This window comes from Cygnus atratus, chromosome 5 (genome assembly GCF_013377495.2).
Source record: "Cygnus atratus isolate AKBS03 ecotype Queensland, Australia chromosome 5, CAtr_DNAZoo_HiC_assembly, whole genome shotgun sequence".
NCBI classification, from domain to species: Eukaryota; Metazoa; Chordata; class Aves; order Anseriformes; family Anatidae; genus Cygnus; species Cygnus atratus.
Window position 1 is genome coordinate 54,992,083 of NC_066366.1, and position 23,253 is coordinate 55,015,335.

Sequence of the window (23,253 nt, forward strand, 5' to 3'; positions counted from 1 at the left end):
ATCCAAAAATTAGATGTTTCTCTGAATACTGAAGTGAACTTACTGCTGACTTCTGCTCACTGTGCAAAACCCTTTCCCACAGCTGCCATGGTTAGACAGTGTCCCAAACTGGCTGGAAACACCAGTCTTATCAGCCTGAAAGCCTTCGGGCTGGTGCTGAAACAGGACTCTCCTCACCTGGAGGTACTCTCCACTCATGGAAGCTGGCCCCTGGGACATCTAGGTGTCCAGATGGCTGCAGCCAAGGAGGATCTCAGTTCACTGACACACAGAGGAGCCACAAGAGGAAGGAAAACTTCATCCCAAATGATCTCATGAATATGTCTGGGAGGAGAAGTCCTGGGCCCACTGTCTTTGCTTACCAATGCTTATGTCTTTTACAGGAAGCGTTATCGCCTACCACAGGACATTTTCTCACAGCAGTTAGCAGTCTGAGACAACCTGCTTTGTTACCCTCACCTCTCAGTTCCTTTGCTGTGTTTCTGCCCTCACAATCTCGCCATCCCTGTGCTCCAAGTGGTATTTGGGCATATCACTGCAGATCTTCTGAGCTTGGTTGCTGATGGAGAAAAAGCTTGTTTCCATTACTTGCAGTCATCAGTACTGGAGAGAAAGGCACTCCAGTCAATCAGAAGCAACATATTTTGGCGAGCACATCATCCAAACAATCCTTTTATGATCTGAGTGGTCTAAGTTAAAATACGCATCAGTCTTCAGAGCTGGAAAAATCTCCTCCAGACCTCCCTCTGCTTACCAGCTGCTTTGCCTCAGATGTTGAGCAGACACCGCCTTTAGAGCCAAAAAGCGCCTCCACAGCTTGCTGACCCCCCATGTCCCTCCACTCAGGGCAAGGAGCTGGGGCTCCAGATCTGAGCAAGTCTTCAGAATTCAGACTTTCAGCCCTTTGCTGATCCCAAGCCATATGAACTCCTGAACTGAGCTGGATAGATATGGCCAGTGTGATCTCTTGGCCTTTCACACCACAGTTTAAATAGCATTCCAAATTCTCTCCTGTTAATCCCATCTGCACATGCACCACTTCTATCAAAAGATCCCAGAGGGAGCAGAACCAGAAAAGGTATTTCTGACTCACCCAGGTGACACCCACCTGTATCCAGCCCTCTTGCTACCTTAATATTGAAGCGTGCACAGCTGGATTTACTTGGGACAAATTAGCTCAGCAGATGGGAAATCCCAAAAGGAAATTAATAGTTTTCCTGTATGGTAATAAAAGTAATTAAAACAAGCTTGAACAAAACTCTCCAATACCATTCATTGTCTAAGTGCATTGAATTAACAGGTTCCAGGAAGAAAACCTTTACCCTAGTAATGATCTGCTTCTTGACACACCTTTAGCTGGCACAGAAGGATATTGGCTTTCCAGCATGCAGAAAGAGGAAATTCAAACTTCTCTTCAGAATAATGTCCTTATCAATACTTCTTGTTTATATTCTCTTCATTTTCATAGGCAGAACAAATTATTCATTCTCTAGTGCAAAGGATTCACAGCATTTTTTATTTTTTTTTTGGTAGACATCCCTTTTGTAGTCTTCTGCCCATCTAAATTTGGGTGTTACGATTGCTAGTAAGAAAGGCTTTAATGCTCAACAGGGAAGAGGTGAATGATCCCATGTGAGTTCAGTGTTCAAACTTGTGGAAGCAACTGGAAAATGAAATTACAAATCTCTGAAGCACCTCTTGCTTTTAAGAATAGGTTACAGCTGAGAAATTTGTCATACATATTAATGAAGAGACTGCAAAAGCCAGGAATTCTCAAAACCACAGACTTAAGATAACTTCTTCAATAGCATAAACTATAAATACAGAAAGTGTAGCCCTATGCAATGCATTCTGAGTAGTAGTTACAGAACACATAAAAATTTCCATGCAGTACCAAAATATGTGCAGCCTGGTATAACTTGGTTAGCCATTAGACAACTTCATATACATCAATACAAGATGCCTGTCTTGGGAAGCAGACTACACAGACAAGCAATGCAATGATCCTGCTGATCAGCAGGGGGTTGAAGTGATAGATTTCTTTTGGGTAAATGCAGCATCTGAAGAATGACACCTAAGCTCTGAGTTGTTAATTTAAGGCCCAATTACAAGATGCTTCCTGTTCCCCTGCATGCTGGCAGAATTACCCTGGCCCCACTGAAGTTAATTTACAGTAGCGAAAGATGAGGCCCAGCAACAGACCCCATGATGTGAATCTACTTTGTAGCTCACATAAATTGTTCTGTACAGACATTTATCCAAGAAAACCAAGGGTGCCTGCAGATTTGCAGCAGCTACATTTGCTAACGCAAGCTGAGCATCAGACTCCCTTGGTCTGTCCCATGTTGCTCGCTGCAGGAGTCTCCTGTGTTAAGCTGGGGGTGAGATACTGGTCTCAGAAGTCAGTAGTGAAGCTTCTGAGCCAGAAGGACGCCCCCGAATATTTAAAGAGAGGTTTTAGCAGGCCTGAGACATGTCACTGAGTCTCCACTGCAAATCTGCTGCGTAACTGGGGACAGACACCTATGTGTCCTGCAAAGATCACACAACCAAGGGCAGGGAAAGCAACGCAGCCCTGGGGTTCTGCTGTGTGCAGAAGAGCATCCTCTGCCTGCAGACAGCCAGGAGCACCACCTGCACAGCCGTGCCCCGAGCCAGGGGTGTGTGCAACCCTCAGGAACCACATCCTCTGGCCTCCTGCACAAAAGGGTCAGCAGATGCAGCACCAAGCTTGCCTCCAGCTGCACCGTGCTGCCCTGAAAACCAGCTGTAACAGCACATTGCCATCACACACGCAAAGTCACTGCTCTTCAGGACCAAATTTTGCACTGTTTCATCTTTCTACGATTTTCAATCTGACACGCAAGCCTGTGTTTTGGTCCCATGACAATGCCACAGACTGTCAGGCAGGTGACCCAGGCTCAGGCAATTGCCCTCAGAGGGGATCCCTCTGGCCAGCGCAGCCCGCAGGCTGCCCTGAGATGAATCAGTGTTTCCCAGTGACCGGAGATCATGGGTCTGAGTGTGCCCCCTGCTTCTGCTTCTTGTTTTGGTGGATATTGTGGGGATTGATTTTCTTTTCCTGTTACTGTGCTTGTTTAGGGGAGGCAGTCCCAGAGATGAAGGCAGCAGCCCCAGAGGGTGGGATGCCAAAGTGGCACAGACCAGGAGAAGCATCTGTTGTTTGACACCATGCCCGCTCAGCCCAGGGCTTCCTTCCAGCACAAACATCAGTCCTCAGCTACATCTTCCACCAGGGTATGCCCCCACACTGGGTTTCCATAGTTGTCCCCCCTTTACCCCCCTGAGACTGAGTGTGAGTGTCAGCAGCCAGGCTGCTGGGACCGAGGGGAGAGCTACAGCAACACCATGCAAGCTCATGGCTCACACTCAGCTTTAAGTCTCTGTACCGTTTTTGGCACTTTGCATTAGACCACAGCTGTACATAAACCAGAAATCATCCCAGGTGCAGTAACCAGGTGCTGAGTCTGCTGGCTGCCCTACAGCAGCTTCCCAGGAGACGAGGGAGGTGACATCAGTAATCCAGCAGTGAGATCAGCCTCTGCAAGAGGCCTATATTTTGATTTGCTGCCTGCAGGGCAGCTGCTTCAGCCAAGGTCTCCCCTAGGTGGATGTAGAAGATGCTCCATGTTGAGGTGGGGGACAGCATGGGCTTTCTGGGTCATCTGCAGTGACTCCCCACAGCCACCCCGCAGCTATGGCAGCATACATGTTTTCCCAGTGCAACAGGCTCACCACACCTCCATGGCCAGGGATGTGGGCTCCTATGAATTCAGGAAGAAAAACCAGGAAAGCGAATGTCTCTTCTGCAAGCAGCAGGTACAGGTGGGGTGTGGAAGGAGGTCCACATCTCCCATTCATAGAATCATAGAATGGTTTGGGTTGGAAGGGACCTGAAAGATCATCTGATTACACCCCCCCCTTCCATGGGCAGGGACACCTCCCACCAGCCCAGGTTGCTCAAAGCCCCATCCAGCCTGGCCTTGAACACCTCCAGGGATGGGGCATCCACAGCTTCTCTGGGCAGCCTGTGCCTTCACCCTCTGAGTGAAGAATTTCTTCCTTATATCTAATCTAAACCTACCCTGGCCCTGCAGGGACTTGCCCCACCACACCGAAGGATCTTAGTAGTTGGTGTCCCGGGCAGGAGGCACTTTGCCGTGTGCGTGATGCAGGTCCCGATGTGCCCAGCTGTGCGTTCCCCTGAGCACCTCATCCTGCCAGCCCACCCAGGGCGATGCCCTGCTGCGGGAGCAGGGATTTCGGAGTAACCTGCCTGCTCCATTCCTAACGCTGAGCTGGGGACCAGCCACGACACATTTACAGCCCCGGTGCCCCATTCCATCGGGATGCGACATTACACGGTCCCGACATGGGACAGATGCCATCACCGCCGACCACCTCTCCTGGCCGGCCGGCCCGCTCCCCCGGCGGGGACTTCTTCCCCAGCCGAGGGGATTTCTCGTTTCCCTTTGGCCCGAGCCCGTTTGGGGAGCGGAGGCTGCGGGCGGAGTTTCCCCGGCTCGGGGCTCCCTGCGAGGCCGGGTCTCCGCCTCCGCGCCCTCCCCTTATAGCCGGGCTGCCCCGGGGCTCCGCAGCCAGCGCCACCGCCGCCCTCGTCGTCCTCGCCGTGGTGCCCGGGAGCCGCAGCAGAGTAAGTCCCCGGGGCCCTCCGTGCCTCCTTCCCCCTGCGGGGCCGCTCCCGCTCCTCCCTCCTGCCTCGCTCCGTGCGGGGCTGGCGGGCGCACGGGCTCTGGCTTGTGCCTGGGGCAGGGTGAGAGTTGAGTGGAAGGTGCTAAAGGGGGGGTTCCTCGACGAGGTCACAGGTTTCGGCCCCATCTCGTGATGGCCAGAACGGGGATAAGGTCACACCGCTGTCCCAGTGAGGACGGCAGCTCCAGATGCATCCCGGGGCTGGGGAGCGCAGGACTGCGTGTCTGGTGATTGCGTCCTGACAGCTGGGTCCGATTTCTGTTGCTCATCCTCCAGACTTCAGGGCATGAACACAGGCAGCGAGCAGCGACTCCTTTTAACCTCCTCTCCCCAAAATCCAGACATGGATCTTGGGCGCCAAAGCATCCTCAACCCCGATCAGGCATCAGGCTCCATATTCAGCGAGGGACTTCCCATCCCTCCTGCGTTCCTTTCTTTTTAGAAGGATGTGGTTTCCTTCCATATCACAGGAAAATGATTGGATTATGATTTATTCATCCCAGCTGCACTGGAAAAAAATCCTTTCCGGTGTCTGGATTGTGTTTGGTCCCAGGCAGCCCTCGTGCCCTGCTCCCTGCTGGGGTGATGTGCCAAGTTGGCACACTTCTGCATGGGCATGCTCGCAGCTTTGGGACTAGAAGTGCAAGTCAGGGAAGTGCCAGTGCTCTTAGGACCCACCTTTCCCCTGGGCACTGAAGAGCCAGCCTGAAATTCCCTTTTTTCCTTGGGCAGCCGCCCCACATCACTGCCCCAGCCCCGAGGTAAAGGCTGGGTTCAACCTCAGGGCTAGGATCCTCGGCGCACTTAGTGTAGGACTTCCTCGGGCTGCTGCGAAGTGAGGACGAGGCTTTCTGTGACTGGAGCATGTGGCTGAACTAGAAGGCACGGTCCCTTGCCATCACACCCAAGTTCAGAGCCAAAAACATGAAGAAACAGTCGTTCTCCAAAGTATCCAACTGCCTGCCCCAGCCAAGGGACTTTGGGGTTTGCCACTTCTGATGCAGGGGATGAAACAGGCAGAGCCCTTTGGAGAAACTGGGTTTGGTTTCGCTAATGCTTCAGTGGCTCTTTCTGTAAAAAGAGGTCTGGAAAGCCAAAGAGTCTGAAAATGATGGTAAAAGGGGGTGTTCCAGGAGCTGTCAGTCTGGCCCTGGAGACTTTGTGTGTCCTCTTGGTCTGTTTATCTCTACCAGCAAACCTGGCAAGATCCAAGCGTGGGTGCAGGATTTGGCTTCAGGAATAGCAATATGAAAACAAAATCCTGGACAGCAGCAGCTGGTTTGTCTTTCAGCCACAGCAGTTTAAAATTATACTGCTGGCATTTGAAGTGAGGAGTAAAAGGAGCAGATAACACTTTCTGGAGCTCAAACCCTCCGTTAGAAGTGCCTGAGTAGCTCTGTGTGGCTCTCCCTGTGCTGCTCCCAGGACAGGCGATGGTTTAAAGGCAGTTTAAGGCACTTCACGCCAGGTTTGATGCCCTGCAACCCTCTGTCTGGTCTGCCACTGCTGTACCTCTAGTTTCCTGGGTACCTTGTCACCCCCAGCTCCCCGGGGGCATTGGTGTCTTGGCTCACCTACAGGTAGTGATTTCCCAGGCAAAACCAAGTGGAAGTCCCCAGCTTCACAGTGTCTCTGTTCAGTATCAATACAGCCAACAAAAATTGGTAGAAAAAAAATTCCTATGAAGTCTTCCCAATTTGCAAAGACTGAGGCTGGCGACTCAGTAGACTCTTTGCTTTGATTTTTTGGCAGCTTATTTAGGTGTCATTGCACAGTCTGAGTACACCCCAGCAGCCACCCAGCCGCCACACTGCAAGGGAAGGTCTGGTCTGCTGCGACTTTCTTGTGTAGGCAGCAGCAATCCCACTTCCAGGGGGAGCAGGGGAGGGAAGGAACGGCTGATGGAAACACAGAGAACAAACTCTGCTAAATAACTTTGGAGAGGCTGCGGGAGCATGGGGCTTTCCACTGAAACCAAACATAAATCCCTCTGACCAAGAATGTCAGCAGACAGGAAAGGACTAAAAATCCAAACAGATGCCTGTTCATATGGCAGCAGCTCAGGAAAAAAGCAGTTGAGAAAGAGATCAGTAAAAATTTTGGAATTGCGTTAATTAGCAGATCTCTGCTGGCATGCCGTGAGCCGCCCCTCGCCAATGAACTCATCCAAAGTGCAGGGCTTCTGCAGAGGCTGTTTAGTTTGAGGATGGAAATGAGAAAATGGGAACCCGTTGTGCCCAGAGTCCAGATTTTGTCCTTGTGCTTCGTAGCACTGCTCCGGGTGCTGCCTTGGCACCTGCTCATCTCGCTGGCCCTTGCTGCCCCCCCTTGATCTGGGGTAGCACAGGATGCTGCGCAGGCTGTGCTGATCTTCTGGTTAGGAACTGTAAAGCTGAATATGCTGTGTCAGAGATAATTGGTGCTGGAAACTCTCCTGCCTCAAACCATAGTGCTACAGAACAATAATGATGATGATGATAAAATCTCTTAATAGTAAATTAACAGTAATGACGAGTTGGGATCTATGTAGAGACAGGATCATAAACCACTAAATTTCCCAAGACACAATTATGAGCATTGTGCCTAGAAAATGATTCAGCACTTCCCAAAGTACTAGCTGCTAAAATGATTAGGAGACGGCTGCGGTTTTGCCAGGCTTTGGTTTGTGAGCGGAATGTAAGGGTGCAAGAGCAGCCTCGGCCACCTGAGCCACGGCTGAGCCCACGGTGTGGTCTGCTGTGGTGGCCCAGGGAGGATGCTGCTGGAGGGGTGCAAGGAGCAACAGACAGAAGGATGTGTAAAACAGCAGCAGCAGCAAACTGATAAACTCTGGATGAGCACTCGAGATGGACAAATCTTAGTGCTATTGCATTTACAGCCTTCCTCAGATGCTTAGCTACTTCAGCATTCATTAGCTCAAGTGGAAAAAGCACACCCTGAGACGCAAATATTACCAGCAGTTCTCTCGGTGCCAATGTGCAGCCCCTGGCTGAACACACTGGAGCTGTTTTATCTTTCTCCTAATTCGGCTGTGGGACTGGGAGCAGCGATGTGCCACCACAGCACGCCCTGAGCCACCTGCCTCGCTCCGAGCATCACCACGTCCCCGTGCCCAGCCCCTGCAGAGCCCGAATGGGACAAAGTTCTGCTGGCCATTAAAAACCAAGCTGTTAACAAGCTTGATCTTTCCTCCCAAAGACTCTTTTATGTGTACTCTCATTTATGTGGTTTTCTAAGACAAATGGCATTCCTCTTTGTATCCAAGAAGCAGCAAAACTGTCCTGAAATCCATCTTTATGATCATCATTCATCAAAACAAAAGGCAGAAGTCACTGCTCCCTGAAAGTCACCTTCTGCTATACGAAAGGGAGAGGTACTTCATTTGTTTAGAAAAACAAAAAGTGCTTTGTTTGGAATAATAAGGGCTCAGTTGATTTTTGTGCTTGCACAAACAGGAAGGAAGGAATTTGGCAGGATGAATCTAAACACAGCGTGGTATTGGGAAACGCAGGCTAGGAAAATAGCCTTACAAGAATTAGAAAAGTCCCGAACACTTAAATAGAATCCCTGTGACCATGAGGGAATTTTAAGATCACCCCATTGTGGCCTTAAAACTGAAGTCATTTTTCCCTATATTTACATCCCAATTCCTCTGCTTTTACTCAGTAAGTGTAAGCCAAAATTTGCCTGACGTTTCTTCATGCAGAATTGCTCTGGTTTCCCAGAAAGCCACTTAGAAAAAGTGTTGTTGGAATGTGGGCTGGAGACTCTCAGTCACTTTATTTATTCATAATCAATGCTAATACTAATAAATCTTGTTATAATTTAACCGTGATGTAAACAAATCTAGAGCAGCATACTAAATGTTAGAGGTAAATAAAGCAATGAAATATAAGTATTTAGAAGACACTGTTACAATAACTGATGCATCTGTTGCTAAATTATTTGCAGTGCAGGAGCACCCAGGATCTTGGTGCTGGAGCAGGACTGTGGCAGGAGAGCGTGCTTACACCAGGCTCAGCCACCCCGACCCTGTGTCCCGTTCCTCTTCCCCCTCAGCTGGGAGAGGACTGCTCTGGTCTTTCATTTCACTGGCACTAGCTTCATGTAACAGCTGTGGAAAAAGTCCAAACTCATTAGTCCCTAGTGTCAGAAACTGACCACCACCACAATTTCTTTCCGCACAAGCCACGGCTCGTGCTGCACCTCCATGCTTCCACATAACAGATGGGACAGAATTGCTCCCAGGTGTCTGGAGAAACCCAACAAGTTGTGCTGAAGTTGCACTGTTTTGGGACGCTGTAGTCACCCCGAGAGCATTCTGAGTATGAGATCACACAGACAGCGAGCGGGTTTGAAGGGCCTGGATGCATCCCTGAGCTTGCATCTGTCGCTGTAGGGCTGGGGGTGGCAAGCGGAGTGTTGAAGCCGTACTTCTGGCTGGGATTTTGGGGCTTACAATAATAATCCTAGTTATGCTCATATCAGGAGGCATTGCTTTACTTTCACTGTGCTGTTGTTCTTCCCATGTTTTTTCACATCCTGTGTTTTTTCATGACCCCGACACTTCTGAACTCTTGGACAGCTTCTCAGGGAAAAGGCTTCTCAGGAAAGCTAAGAATTTTCTTACTTAAGTGGGAAAAGTGTTAAACCAGCAGAAGTTTGGCACAGGAGGACTAATTCCCCAGCAAAGGCAGCTGTGTACCACGCTTGGTAGGCTTCATCTCATTTTCATGCTGTACTTGCAAACTCCATGTGCAAGTAGCTACACGGGGGCTTCCACAACCAGACCTGCAGCCAGATGAGCAGGGACCAGCACAAACAGGCCCTGAGAAAGGCTGAAATTGATCCCATTCCTGTATAAATGTAAGAGGGGGTTGAGTTGCTTTGAACAAGCACAAGACACGAGTCCCGTTCCACCACACAGCCCAGAAACTCTTTTCTTTTGATGGGAATACATCTTGACATGGTAGTTTTTTATGCAAACTGTTATAATCTGACCAGTTCTTTCTGAAATTTGCAGGCTAGAAGGAAAATGATGAAAATGTTACCTTTTTTCCAAAGTGGTCCCATTGGAATACGCAATGGATCAGCAGGTTGCATCAAGGTAAATGGGCAGCTGGAAAACCCTGCAACATCAGTAGCTGAGCAAGTCCCTGCCTGTCCTGGACCCTCTGGAGACGAGATCTGGTCCAGGAACCAGGAGAAGATGAGTGAAAGGCCAGAGGCAGCCGGCAGAACTTCGCGAGCATCTTCCATCACGAGCACCGGGAGCTGCACCTCTGCTGGGGACAGTCTGGAGAAGGGGAAGAAAGGAATCAAGGGAATGTTTACGACTGCATTTAAGAAGATGATAAAGACCAGGACACCCAGCAGTAAGTGCTCACCCTGCCTCCCCATCACCAACCACCCTGTGAAATCTCTTTTTCCCCAGGACAGCAGCGAGCAGCTGCTGTGGGTCTTCCCGGGGTGGTACCTGGGCGTACAAGTCCCCCAGGCCCAGGCTCCAGCCCTGCAGGGTGGTTAGAGAGTCAGGAAATACCTGCTCAGAGAAACCCAGGACTGCAAAGAACTTGGCACTTCCAACCTCACCTGCTAGCTCAGGTGATGTGTCACATTACCTGCTCCATAAACTGAGCCACCTGCACTTTAAAATGAGTCACTGAAGCCAACGTTTTAGTCCTACCTCCTTTACTGGAGGGGTTCTTCCAAAGTCTCACCATTTTAGAGCAAATTAGCTCATATCTAGGCAAACCTTTTCCGTGTTAATTCATGTCTATTTATTCATGTGTCAGCTGTTTTCCATAACTGGTGGTTTTCCTTCTCAGCCTCGAACTTGCTCAGCTAAATAAGCATAGCTTACTGGAAACAGGCCCTTCATAGCTTTGGTCTTAGCTCTGCACTGCCCCATTTCCAATGTCTTTTGAAATAAATGAGTCAGAATTGCAGAAAATACTCCAGCTGAGATACCACCAATGCCTGGTACAACACATTCCCATTTTTCTGTCCTCGATGGAAAATCCTCACCAGATACATCCTGGGATCGGGTCTGACATTTTCACCATTATCTCATAGCAGCAATTTACTTAAATTCTTCCGGCAACTCTCTTCCTCCTCCATTTCAAGCTGATGCACATGCAACTTGCAGCAGAAAATCCTATTTGTTGCTAAGTAACTTTTGTTCTATTAGATTTGTATCCTATACCTTGTGCTATTAAGCTTCAGCCCATTCACTGCTGAAGTTATCCCGTTGTTCCTGTATCATGCACCAAGCCCTCAGTTTCAGTAATGTCTCTGACCTTTGTGTAATCAGCAGATGCCAACAGGGCACTCCCAGCTTTTGTGCTCTAATTGAAATGAGGTTCATGAATAATGTAAGCTTTCTCCACCCAAAGTTTTTAATACAAACCTTACACACCTAACAGAACTTATTTTGGGATACAACTTCCTCAGTTTAATAATTTCCCAGATTGCACCACATCAAGTAAGTGGCTGTAGCTCAGATAGGATATCTCAATTGTGCTTATTTTGCCCACTAAATATGTCATCCAAAAAATTTCACAGGTCAGATCGTGCCAGCCTATTTCTGGAAAACCCACGTGGTATTTCCTCTAGCACTTCTTATTTAGCTACATCTTTCCGTCTACATTTTTTCTAAAGCCATGCTCCTTACTTAAGGTCATATTAATTAAGGGGAGGAACTGGGTGGATGTCAGAAATATAACTAAAGAAGATAAGGCTAATTTTTAATCTGTGCTCACAACTGCAACGTTACACTGCAGAGTTTATCAGTGCTAACCAGCTATTTCTCTACTTATAACCCAACAAAACAGACTTCTGTGGCAAAATTGCACTTAGAAAACCCTAAGGAATTTGACTTTCCTTTCAGGATTAGACACCCATATGCCAGTCCTTGTAGCTGTTTTGCCCTGATTTCCTTGCTTTGGTCCCAGACCACAACAGTCCCTTGGTCTACACATCCAGTCCATGTGCTGACCAACCGTGTTGTGCAGAAAAGGAAAAAATGCAGGTAGCATCTCTAGTGCCAGGTCATGTTCCTTTGAGACTCTTCCTCTCCATCAGCTCCTCTCCAAGGAACAATTATATATTTACATATATACATCTTGTTCTCCCCATTTCTTATTCTGTCTTGGGAAACCTGTAAAATATCTTAAGGGCTATTAAAAAAACTCAAAAGACTCTCAGAGCCTTGCTTGGCAACCCAAGCAAAGGGATAACAAACACAAACAGATAAAAACAAACAAACAAACAAAAAAACACAATTCTAAATTTGGAAAAAATCATGGTTAGCACAGGAATTAGCCTTATAACATTCAGTGGCAGAATAGAATAATCTGATCTTTAAATAAATAGATTTTCTCTGTGGTAAAGGAACCTAAGAGCTAGAATTATAGAAATAAAACTGTTTTAAAAATAGTGTTCCAGAGCCATCTTTTTGTACAAAGTAGAAATTAAAATTTTTGCCATTGGGTAAAGGAAGGGTGTTCTTTTTTCCTTAGTCAAACAAATCATGGATCTCCTTGAAAAGCACAAGCTTTGTGATGCTGCCCAACTTCTGATTGCCCTGGAGAAGAGCATATCCAGCAAAAGCGAGGAGGGACTAAGCACCAGGCAACAAGACATCGAGTCCATCAGCGAAATCCTGAAACACAAAGTCTTCAGCATCTTGAAAGACTCTGTACTTCTAGCAAGAACAAACCCAGAACTGCTGCAGCAAGCAGTAGAGGTACTGAAAGAACAGGAGAAAGAAGATCAGAATTGCCTGTCGGAGAATTCGCCTGACCAAAATGTGCAATTTAGACCCAGAAAATGGAAAGAGCTTTGGATGGCTACAGTGAAGGAGTCAGTAGAGACTCGAATGAAAGACACAAGTCATACTCCCAGAACTGAGAACCTCTCTTCAGTTGGCCAAAACCTCCTGCACATGGGGAAGACGATGAAAGAAGATTTGACAGTAGTTGCAAAATGCATTAGACAGCTTTATCCCCCTGAGTTTAACGTGTTCAGTACATATGCAGAACTCTATCACCATCATTTTGCCTCCGAGGCAAAGAAAGCTGCTGAGTCCCAGCTGGAAGACAAGGATGTCTACCTTCTCCTCTCATGGGTGCACAACATTTACCCAAAGTAAGTGACGCTTTTGCTTTTACACGTGTTTGGTACTGGAGACCATCAGGCTCCCTGGCTGCCAAACCAGAGATTTGCTGGATTTATGTATTGTTGTCACTGCGACTGCAGTCTGATCCATGGCTAGGTTTTGGTGTCACTGGCATTGTGCTGATTTATACCACCTGGCCAGGACAGCCTGAAGGCAATTCCACAGGGCTGCTGCTCTGTAACCAGTCTCATTATACCCCACAGGCCTCTAGGCAACACGTCTACACAGATATTTAGGACTTCACTTGAGGCATAAACTGGGCAGGCCCGTTGCCCTGATCTCTACTCCAGTTGCAGACTTGAACTAATTCTTGGAAAATTTGGGAACTCCAGCCTTCTGGCCTGCTGGAGCAGAGGGCAGCCAGTAAATGGAACAGCCTGGGATGCAATTATCCTGGGCACGGAGGGTGTTGCCTAGGCATTGCCCACAGTCTGTGATCTCCTCTGGGTTAGGAGACCAAAGGGTAAACCCCTGTGAGAGCACATCATGAGCCAAGGGTCACTCTTCAGCCTCACAAGCCCTGTATGTTATAAAACTGAAAATATTCCCTCTTGTGGCTTATTGTACTGGGTGGGGAATTGAGGGTTCTCATTTCTTGGGTGAAAAACAGTGAATTTTCAAGCAATGTTTCTTCTGCTAGACTAAAACTATTCCACCTTCACCTCTTTTCTTGGTTCTCCCCTTGACGGAATATAATGAGTCACTGTTGATCCTGGAAGCTTTCCACAGCTGCTGCTGTGCTCTAGGTCAGGACATGCAGCCTGAACTACTGCATGTTTGGAAATCAGCAGCTGTGAGGAGCAGGACCCAGAAAAAGCAGTGCAGCCGGGTGGTGGGGATGGTGCTGGCCAGGGCAGCAGCCGCTTGGCAGGGTGTTCTCTTCATGAGCAGGAGCACAGGGAACAGGGAGAAAAAGGGAAGGGCCTGGCTGCATAAAAAACAGGTCTGAGGTTCCAGCATCATATCATAAGCAGCCCGTGTGTGGGAAGCACAGCAACATACTCACGTGGAGTTGGGCCTAACGCTAACGTGGGAACCAGGCGATGCTTACCATTGAGCTCTACAGCAGGCCCCCAGGCTGGCAGGTCCCTGCCGGGTGGCTCCGTGCCACCGTGTCCCTCCGCAGCTGCTCAGCATCACCTGGCTCAGCCGGTACGTGGCAGGGAAATAACAGGAGGCATTGAACATCCTCCTCCGCTCCCACAAACCAGCCATGAAACACCAGCTCTTCATCAGATCGCCTTGCTGTATCGATGGCAAGAGGCCATATGCCAGAGCTAGTCCCTCCTGCTGCTTTGGGACCCCATCCCCATCAGTGCAGTGGCCTGCACTAAGGGTTGTGCACATCTACATCTGGTTTCGCACTGGTGGCCTCAAGGAGTGTTAGTGATTTGCATCAACACCTGTCTTGAATTACACTGACCTTGCAAAATGTGATTGTTTGGCTTTTTCATTCCAGAGATATGAGGAAAGATCCTGTTTTAGCAGAGGAGCTGGAAAAAGTTAAGCTTGGAAGCCTTTTGCCATCAAGCCTGAGCAAAGAGCTTGAAAGGAAATACCTTGATAGTGAAGAGGTGAGAGTCTGCTCAGTCCCTCCTCAGCCCTGTACCGCTCCAGCATGACTTCTTGGAGGAGCTCTGACTTGTCCTGAATGCTCCCTTCCCAGCCATCCATGTAAGCCACACATCCTTCAAGAGAGACACAAAAGCGGGAAAGCTTTTGTTGCTCCTTGCAGGACAGGTGGGCCTGCTGCTGGTTGGGACATGCAGAGCAAACTTCCTGCTGCCTTCTGGTTAACCCAGCCCTCTGCCCTGGGAGCCAGCACAAAATTACCACTCTGCTGTTGCAAAACTGGTGTAAGGAAGGTGGGAAAAAGTCCAACTACAGATCTTCATGGGTAACTTTCCAGTTGCGTGTTAAATCCCCAGAAGGAGGATCTTACACTCCCACTTGCAGGTGGTGCTTTCAGCCTTAGTCTGGTCCCTGCAGCAGCGCCAGACCTTGGGTGAGCACAAAGCACACAGGTCTGGTCTTGAAAAGTCTGCCTCTTTGACGGAGAACCATGTGATCTGCGGGAAATTACAGTTGCTCTGATTTTTGGATGACTCTTGCCTTAGCAGACACAAGCAGCAACTTTCACAGCCCTCCCATAGCTCAGTGCTTTTGGCACTTTGGGCTGGAGTTCCTGGAAAATGAGTAGATAAGTTCCAGGTTTAGCTGCAGTCCGTGATGGCTTGCAGATGGGCTGCGAGGTGCACGAAGAGGGCAGAGAGCAGAGACGTACGCCAGCCCCTGTGCCGACCATCTCAAACACCTTGCTGCACAGCGTGCACCAAGGGGGGTCGGGGCAGGGAAAAGCTGGGAACATCCTGATTCATGCCAGAGCTCATAAGACGTCAGAAGTGCTTATGAAAAAGGATTGCAAAACGGCCCTAGCACGGGTAGTAGTGAGTGTTACACGCCAACAACACGTGGCTCAGGGACCCGGGGCTCCAGCATGTGGAGCTGCCTGTGACCTCCCTACACCCCGCTACCGTCCCCCCGCCCCAGACGTCACTGCTGGCGTATCGAGATGGTGGGTCCTGATCTTGGTGCCTCCAGTTCCTTCTCTGGAATATTCCACTCCCTACTGAATAGGTGGATGCTGTGAGGGAGTTGTCCTTGCTGCCGTGAAGTGGTGTGTGAGGTGTCTCATAACAAAGAGCCTTTATTTCTCAGCCAGGGAAGAGGACAAAGTCTGCCGAGCCAGACAAAGGGTGAGGAGAGCTGCACCAGCGCAAGGCAGCAGACATTACAGACGCTTTGTGGTTTCAGACGCTCTTTGTTTCCTACAGGCGACCATCAAAAATTCGCTGAACAAATGTTTAGAAAAGGAAATCGAAAGATGGAAAGAAGACAAAGAGCCAGAGAAACTAAATGGGCATTTTCAGAGTGAACTACTAGCAATATTCGTTATCCAGGTACTACAGATACATGTTTAAAAATAAACAATAGCATCCTTCATGTATTTAAGACTTGAGACCAGCTATAGTTAGTTCAGGAAGCCAAAAGGCCAAGTCCCATGTGTAGGGCTGTAGCAGAAGCGGGTGGCACAAGGGAGCCAAAACCCATGCTCTGGTGTGGTCGTGGTCCAGCAGGTGCTGAGGACAATCCTGCTCACATTCAGCAAAAAAAGCAAAAAAAAAAAAAGGCAAGAAAAAAGGCCTTTTCCCACTTCCTCAGCAGCTTTATAGGCTTGCTGTGTCTATAATGCTCCTTTCTTCTCCACCTCATCTGAAAGTGGAGAGGTGGCCACTTTATTCTTTTGACCGAACAAAAATCAAAAGAATACAAAGAAGGAGTTGCTGGCTTTTTAACCAGAGAACCTGGCCTTTTTGGATCAAGCAGCACTTGAAACCAGTTTTTTTTTTGCTTTGTTTTTTTTTTTTTTTTACTAGAGCATCTATAATGGCCATAAGCGAGCCAAGGAGATCAGCGCGGCGCTGGGTGACGAGCTGTCGCTTCGCCTGTCGAGGGAGCTGGCTGCCCTCCTGAGAAGGTGCGGTAAGGCTCTGGCGGGCAGTGCGTGCTTCGAGGGCAGCCTGCTGCAGCCACTCATCCGCCTCTCTTCCCATCTCCCCTCCAGCGTCAAGGACGCTTTTGAAGACTTTAAGGAGAAAGGCAAGAAGCACAGACACTACAGGCCGATTCTGATTGCAAACATTAACAATTGCGGGAATTTCAGGTAAGGGTTTCTTCCTCTGCCAGCAGCGGGTAATAGGGTCTATAGTAAGGGTCTATAGTGAGACACATTAGGTCTTCCCCAAAGAGGAAGGTCTGTCTGCCATCAGGGAAAGGCTTGGGGACCTCCAAACTTCTCCCCCTCTCTTTTGGGGACAAGTTCTGACCTTGACGATGTTTCCTTTCAGAGACTACGCAGAGAAAAACATGGCAGAAAAGGACGACAACAAAGACAGGATCCTGAGCACCCTCGGGGACATCGAGACCAGCGGCTATGACGTCCTGCTTCAGCAGCTGTTTGTCCAGCTGAAGGTACGGCACCAGCGGGTTGGTTTCACTGGGTGGGAAACGGCGACATGTCCCTGTGCCATCCGAATCTGTGACTCAGACACAGTGAAGTTCAGAAGGGCTCTGGGCCACCTCAGCATCACTCCTGACTTGGGCTGCTGCCAGAAAACCCATCGTGACCTCTCCACGAGCGGGTCCTCAAGGCAAAGCAAGCAGGCCTGCCTGGGCACAGGGAAACGAAAAGTGCTGACCACATCCGAGATAAGTGCTGCAGAGGGGGGAGTCTGAACCTGCACATGTTTACACTGCAGGCAGTAGGAAGCAAGCACAAATGGTGACATGAACTGCAATTGCACTGCTTTTGGCTTCTCCATAAAGGTGTCCTGAAAAGCACTTTTGGTTTCTTTTCTCTTTTCTCTTTTCTCTTTTCTCTTTTCTCTTTTCTCTTTTCTCTTTTCTCTTTTCTCTTTTCTCTTTTCTCTTTTCTCTTTTCTCTTTTCTCTTTTCTCTTTTCTCTTTTCTCTTTTCTCTTTTCTCTTTTTTCTCTTTCCTCTTTCCTCTTTCCTCTTTTCTCTTTTTCCTTTTTTTCTTTTTTTTTCTTTTTCTTTTTTTTTTCTTTTTCTTTTTTCCTTTCCTTTCCTCTTCTGTTCTTTTCTGTTCTTTTTTCTGTTCTGTTCTGCTTTGTAAATTAAGAAAGTGTGGTGGAGGGGAAGGCACAACAGCCAGGAATGTCAGCCACAATCTCTCCTGCTTTTTGAAAGCTATCTGACAGAGCCTTTATTTTCATATTGATTTACTGTGGCCAACATGTGATTGAAAACATCTCATAACAATTCATCTTTCCTTCCCTGATGATGCCGTCATTCTCTCATCAGACAAGATGTGATGGACAATACACTGAAAATATGGAAACAAAAAAAGCATCTTTGATGCAAGCCCCTCAAGCCCTCTGTCTCCTTCATCATGAGGAACCAAGAAGGGGGCACAGACCCAACAGAGCCCCTCCACCCCTCTCCCCATCGGTCATCTTTACACTTCCCTGAACAGGACCACACACCTCACTGTCACTATATAGGATGCTGTACATATAGGAATGCTAAATATATACATGCATAGAAACTAAGCAGATTTTCCTTCTTTTTTTACAGCCAATTTATAAGAAGTTTACAGAAAACAAGTGGGACTGCAGCAATAAAATTATGAATGAGATCATTAAAACCACCAGCAACCACATTTCGGAGTTACGGACCCTGAAGGACCCTTTTTACAACGTAAGTCAAAGAGAACAAGCGGAGGGGTTCTGGGGTGCCAAGGCTGGGCTTTGCCTGCGATTCAAGCTGCCCTGACCTGCCATGATCTGGCAAGCTGCCACGACATCAGCAGCACAGGTCTGATGGAGGAAGTGCCAGCTCTAGGGACCACCCAAAATATGGCTTTGGTCATGGGTGGGCTTGGTTTATCAGCCCTGCTGCGATGCGCGGTGTTGTCTCCTGGCTCCCTTGATCGCCTCGAGGACTGGAGGAGATGTGTGCAGCTGGGACAGATCCCAAAGAAGTGAGAGCCACAACCACATGCTCAGTGCTGCTGGAGTATATATGAAACATCACTATATAAAAAAAATCTTTTATTTCCTGCCTTTGTCTTATTAGTAGTTTAAAAAAATCATGATGTTTTCTTTATTCGAGAGAGGAACAAGAGGAGCAGGGTGAATTCCTGTTTCCCTGTAGCACTGCTCTCTCTTCTCCAACACGCAGAGACCTTTTATAAGCATTGAACTCTGCCCAGAAGGAAGGAACACTTGGAAATTCCCACACCTCATTAGTTTAAGTACGAATGGATTCTCAGCATCTAGGATGTGGCGTTGCAGGCTGCGGGGAGGTTGGCAGTCAGCACGGCTCCTCGGGTGCGAGCAGCAGCAGGCACGTGGTGGGGCATGCTTGGTAGCACCCAAGATGTTTGTCCCCCATCCACACACACGGTTTGTTGTGTCCCTAAGCAAAAGACAGATGGCTGATGCCTCCTCTCCTTCCCAACAGGTCATCGTTGAGAAGATCCATGTCCGCTTGGTGAGAGATTACATCGTGAGGCTGCTGAAGAGGAAGGTCAGCCTGAAAAGTGCAGCGCAACAGCAAAACCTGGCCCAAAGCATCTCCAAGAACGCTGCCGAACTGGAAGACTTCTGCACCAAAAATGTACGTGAGCACTCGCTGCATCTGTGCCAGCACAGAGCACGGGCACGCTGAGAAACGGGAGCATGCCCTTCCTGCGGCCCCTTGTCAGCCTTTCCACTGCAGCTTACTGTTCTGGAAAGACCTGAGGCAGGGAGAGCTTTCCAAGTGCCAGCTTGCCCTCCCCAGATGGAGAACACTGATTTCACCCTCCTTTGTACTGCAAGCAATGGTTTCCTTTTGAAGACTTATATCAACAGGGTCTAAATATTGAGCTAAACACTGAGCTTCTCTGGCTGCAGTACGGCTTGCATGGAGTCTGATTTCCCTCACTCCCCTGCCATCGGGTGAGGCGGGGGCTGGCAGGGGGTCTGGTGCACAAGGGCTCCCACCGAGAGATGCTCAGGCTTTCACAGCCAAATTTCTGCATGGCCGAAACACCCTTCTGCATCCTCTGGGGTCACCTCCTTCTTTTCACATCTCTGCATTTGCAGGGATTTGGGCAGTTCCTGGAGGAGTTAGAGGCAGGGCTGCTCACAGCTCACCGGGGGGCACGGTGGGGCGGTCTGGGCTGGGGTCTGCCATCAGCCACGCACTGCTGACCGCTTCCCTCTCTGCAGGGGTCTCAAGCCACCTGGCTGAATTCGGCACTCCCAAAACTGGCTGAAATCATCCGGCTTCAGGATATAGGTGCTATTAAAATTGAAGTTGCGACGCTTGCCACGGCATACCCAGATATCCGGTAAGAGAAACTGAAACAGATTTGCAGATGTGCATACGGAATTTTAATTGAGCCATGAAGCAGCCAAATGTTAGCGTGGGTGAGGCTGATGTTCCCCAGGTTGTATTGACCCCTATCAGATAAATAATCCAGGTAAATGGTGCCCGGTTAGCTGGATACATCTCCTTTCATCTAGCCTGAACTGCATTTTCCCTAGATATTCCTTGCCCGAATTTACAAAAACCTTAACTTGCCCAGGGCAGAGTGGGTGGGAGGCTGCTGCCAGGTTGTGGCCACCCCAGTGCCATCAGACAAAAAAGTAATCTATTAAAAAAGGCCTATTTATATATTCCAAATTCTGGCGTGGTTTCCTCCTTTACCTTGGATATTTCTCAAGCCTCCCTGGTGGTGCTGGGTCCCATGTAGGATCCAAGCTGCCATCATCCAGGGGGGGCTGACCGTGGGCTGGGGCTGCATCCTGGTGCAGAGCTGCAGAGATGACACCTGCCTGTTTCTCTTCCACAGCAGAAGGCATCTGGAAGCTTTCCTGTATATCAAGGCCAATTTATCACGGGGAGAACTCAGAAGCATCCTGGGCTACTTGGCAGACAGCACGGTGTCCACGCCGCCCAGCAACCCGCTCTTCTCCAGCATAAACCTGTCCTAGGCTGGGGCACCCCTCAGCACCCCGTGTGCCGAGCTGTGGGCAAAGCCAGGGACTGTCCCTTGCAGCAGTGCTCTGCACGGCGCCGCCTTCTCCTACGGCAAGTACTTTGTCCTGGTCTGGTGCTCAGCGTCTCTATGGGAAGCACCATCCACCATGCATGGCCATGGAAGGAAAGGTGCCCAAAAAAAACCAGGGATGCTCCTCGCACCAGACACGGACATTCTCTGAGGTCTCCTTGGTGTCACCATGTTCTCTGCCCAGACGCTGCCCTGGTGCTCTGACCTCTGCCTACCTCACCGGGCGCCGTGAAGGCCACGTCGCTGACTTCCTGTACTGAGCAGGCGCCTCCTATGTAGCTTCTTGTCTGCTAAAGAAAGGGAAGGAAATGAAATTTGAAGCTAAAATGTAGAGATGTTGGAAAAGCCCCATGAGAGCACACTTCCCCCCAGTCTGTGATTCCTGATGTCCCACCATGCTGCAGCACCCCCAGAGGTTTGGGCTGGCCCCATGGAGCCGTGTTACCTGGCGGCATTGGGGTTTCCAAACCAGTCCCAGGAGCCCCAGCTGCCCCCACAGCAGCAGTCTGGCCCGGGCTTCGTTCACCTCCATGAGGTGGGAGCACCTGAACCCTCTGGCAGCCACCCAGTGGCCCCATCCAGCGCATCTCCGCTGGGGTGGCACCCCCCTAACAGAGGCTTGGGATCAAACTGCATTGCAGTAGAACTTGTAGGCTGAGTCCCACCTTCTAGTAAAGCACTTTAGATATTGCTTTAGCCCTCCCTATGGAGGAAAGGACTTTTCCAGACCCTGTTAACATTGTGAGCTTTGAGTGGGTGGTGGATCTGGACTCGAATGCCATCAAAATGTCTTGAGGTCCCCACCTGCATCACCATGCGCTCACTTGCTCTTTCCCCTCTTGCTGTAGGGTAGGTTAGATGTGCAAACACAAGCGTGTCCATTGTGAAACTACGCGCTGTTTTTACAGCCCGTTTTTGGGGGGGAAATGAATCACTTGCCAAAACAACACGTGTTTCGTTGAAGACCTTTCCCTTCTGTTCTTCTTTATTTCAACTTCTGTATCAGCCTGTAGAAAGTCAGTCTGGAAGGAAGACACATAATGACTGTGCAAACCATGCAATGTATTTATATGCATATACAGTATACCATTGGTGTATTTTTGCAACCAATTTTATTTTTTTCTCAGTTAGAGATATGCATTTGCAATGTTTATATTTAAACAGTATTCAAATACGCTAGGAGAGTGACTCACTTATTCTGTCTCTGGCTGTTGTTTACCGTGTTGCCTCATATAGACCTACATACTCCTCCAAAGGGCCAGCTCTTCCACTGCCCCCAGCCTGCTCCGGTGAGCATTACCTGCTGCTGCCAGGTCGGGAGGGCAGGGGCACCCTGTGTTTGTGGTGCCTGTTGGTCCCATAGCCTGTCTCTCCTTACTCTCTGAAGCCAGGACTGCCATATGTGCTGCGTCTGTGGTATCTGGTACAACGAGGTCCAAAACATCAGCCCTGAGGCGCTGCCACGGCCTCAATGTTGAATAATAAAAAGATTTGTATTTGAGATGTTTCTTGTCCTTACTGCTTCCTCTATTTCTGTTTCTCCTCCTGTTGGCATGAGACTTTAGGAAAGACAGGGTTTGGCCCCAGCTGGCACTGCTGGCCCACGTCTGCTCTCTTAGCACTTGCTATTTATATATCGTTTAAAACAGCACTTGGGTTTCAGTCTGCTGTCGGACCTTCTGTTGTGGTACACAACAATCTCAAAGTTTATTACACATTACTTAAACACCTATCCCAGCTACAACTTAAAGCCAATGCCAAAGTAACTTCTAACAGTGCTGAGCACTCATGACAACTGTCACCCATTGTGCAACATTTTCTTTCCCAATTAGTGAAAGGTCATGTTATTGCTATAAATAATTACATTTTGATTTAGAGAACTATTGAGGGCCTAGACAAATGCATCATACAAGTGATTACATTGGCCTTTAAAAAAAATAATTCAACTAAGTACTCAAAGGAAAATAGTAAACCTATTTATATATCATAATTAGGATGGGTAGGAGAAAATGGTTTTCATACACATTTCATAAGCCATATGGAACCACGTTGTGCAATTCCCTTCATCCTGCTACAAAACCCTTAGCTTTCAGCTCTAATGAGCCCAGGAAGCCAATTTATTTACCTTCCTGTATGACTCGACATTTACAATGGCATTTATTCATACGCGGCATATTACACATAGCCAGGTACTTTCAGAGGGTTGCAGGAACGTCTTCCGATGACAGTGCTAGGTTAATACTGATAAATAGCACTCCTGTGAACTGAATAATTAAAATTGTCTGTGGTCAGTGTGGCTGGATTTTATCATGCAGCCTCTGCTGATGTTGTTCTGCCCCTCTTTAGAGGCAGAGCAAATAGGCAGGACGAAACAAATAAAATCAGCTTTATGAAACAGCTACAACAGCTGGTTCCTCGGCAGAGTTGCTGTGGCAGTCCCAGCTCAGTGACTCGGTTGTTATCAGTGCCATGCAGGACAGCAGCCTGCAGCAGCTACTGCAGCAGGCAGGGACACACACTGCCTCCTTGCTCCCTGCCCATCCACCCCAGCAGGCACTTCCATCACCTGGCAGCAGGCTTGCAATTTGCAGCACTAAAGACCCAGGGATGCTCACCACAGCGTACCAAAGGGTGGGCCAAGTCATTGCTCCTCCTCTACATCTGCAGTATGCAAGGTCCCCGATGGCACTTGGGAAACC

At 48.8% G+C, this 23,253-nt stretch overlaps 1 protein-coding gene across 1 annotated transcript; it reads left to right on the forward strand.

Moving 5' to 3' along the window:
- Window positions 1-1,469: 1,469 nt before the first annotated feature.
- On the forward strand, window positions 1,470-22,055 carry TNFAIP2 (TNF alpha induced protein 2). The gene is made up of 12 exons (XM_035551369.1): window positions 1,470-4,675; window positions 9,758-10,109; window positions 12,255-12,882; window positions 14,373-14,487; window positions 15,748-15,873; window positions 16,351-16,451; window positions 16,539-16,637; window positions 16,822-16,945; window positions 18,070-18,192; window positions 18,958-19,113; window positions 19,710-19,831; window positions 20,336-22,055. Exons 1-12 carry the CDS (start codon window positions 4,394-4,396, stop codon window positions 20,475-20,477), a joined length of 2,370 nt encoding a protein of 789 aa, XP_035407262.1. The 5' UTR covers window positions 1,470-4,393; the 3' UTR covers window positions 20,478-22,055.
- The last annotated feature ends 1,198 nt before the right edge of the window (window positions 22,056-23,253 follow it).

Coding starts and splice junctions, on each gene's coding strand:
- TNFAIP2 (XM_035551369.1), top strand. CDS start 4,394: ATGGGACAGATGCCATCACCGCCGACCACCTCTCCTGGCCGGCCGGCC. Junction 19,114..19,709: donor AAGACTTCTGCACCAAAAAT/GTACGTGAGCAC, acceptor CCCTCTCTGCAG/GGGTCTCAAGCCACCTGGCT. Junction 19,832..20,335: donor ACGGCATACCCAGATATCCG/GTAAGAGAAACT, acceptor TCTCTTCCACAG/CAGAAGGCATCTGGAAGCTT.